General features: G+C 21.4%; 1 protein-coding gene across 1 annotated transcript in view; it reads left to right on the forward strand.

The window, feature by feature from the left end:
• Nucleotides 1–992: 992 nt before the first annotated feature.
• Nucleotides 993–1458, forward strand: part of Phum_PHUM423730 (Type 2A phosphatase-associated protein, putative) — a gene marked incomplete at both ends in the record, with an annotated part of 1439 nt that continues 973 nt past the window's right edge. Inside the window, 2 exons of the mRNA XM_002429153.1 lie at nt 993–1118; nt 1200–1424. Of these exons, the coding sequence (XP_002429198.1) occupies nt 993–1118; nt 1200–1424 (351 nt within the window). The remainder of the gene's footprint in view (nt 1119–1199; nt 1425–1458) is intronic.

Genomic DNA, 1458 nt, shown 5'->3' on the forward strand with positions numbered 1-1458 from the left:
ATTACAGTATTATTAATTAATTGACATAATTAAAATTTTATTATCTATTTAAGATAAAATAAATAAGAGTCAATTTTTATTAATTATTATTATTATTATACATATAAATTTTCAATTTTTATGTACGTACCTATTATAAGTGATTAATTAAAATAATAATAATAATAAATTCCTATTGCTAATTGATATTATTAATTTTAATTTTATTTATTTAATTAATAATAAAATAATTTTAAAATGTTTATTTATTAATAAACGCGTAAGTTAATAACGTATTAATTTATTAACTTTTGAAACTAATAAATTTTTTTATTAACTAATAATAATAATAGTTTACGCGAATCGTTAATGAACCGGCAAATCGGCGACATTCGAAAAAAAAAAAACGATTTTTTTGTTCGTGGCATTAGAATAATCATATCGAGAGTGTATCCCGAATGGTAGACATTATTTTTTTTTTTCCATAAACAAAAATTAATTTTTATAGTTTGTCATAATAATAACGTTAATTAATAAACGTTCGCGATTATTTTTTTAGTTTCATATTTATGTAATTTTATTGAATTGAAATAATAATACGTTATTGATTGATAAGATTTAATTAAAATATTTTATAATTACGAATAATTTTCATTTGTGTGTGTTTATTTATTTAAAGGGTGGTCCTGTTTCTCGACCATTTTTTTAAAGTTTTTTCTTTGCTTTTTTTTTTTTTTTGGTAATTTATATTAATACTCGATCAGTTTACTCTTTTTAAAATGGTAAGTTTTTAATAAAGTTTCGATTTTATGCGTTTATGTATCTATAAGAAACAAATCTAAATAAAAAAAGGGTATTGCTTATTATAATGCAACATTTATTTCAGAAAAGAATTTGAAGAAAAGCAAATAATATAAAAGATGTCGATTTAAAATTAGTTTTTATACACACGATATACTAGCATTCACTGATTTTTACTAATTGTAATAAATATTAATATTGTGAATTGAATAATGGCGGAGAATTGTGTTACATCTGAAGAAAATCAAAAAAAATTAACAGAATTATTCGATTCAGGTTTAGAAATTTATGAAAGAGTGATTAATAGTGATGAACCTGCATCTAATTCAAAATTACAGGTAGTTTAAAATAAAAATTTTTCCCTCTCTCTCTCGTCATGAAAAATTATTATTAATTTTTTTTTTTTTTTTCGGTTTTAGTTGGATGTGCAAAATTGCATAAACATCCTTGAAAAAGCTACACATTTAATTAATGCAGCAGGAGTTTTTAGTTCGAATGAAACAATCGATGAAGTACCTTCTGAAAATATCAAATATTTATTGATACCTGGAATGTTAGGAAGTTTGGTTTTGAAAGCATTATCTCCCGATCGTATAAATACATTAGAAACTTCAGAAATTTATTTTAGAGATTTTCTTAAAAGAGTTCAAGATTATGAAATCATTGAACCTTTAAAAT

The sequence above is a fragment of the Pediculus humanus genome, genomic scaffold (genome assembly GCF_000006295.1).
Source record: "Pediculus humanus corporis 1103172108193 genomic scaffold, whole genome shotgun sequence".
In the NCBI taxonomy this organism is placed as follows: domain Eukaryota; kingdom Metazoa; phylum Arthropoda; class Insecta; order Psocodea; family Pediculidae; genus Pediculus; species Pediculus humanus.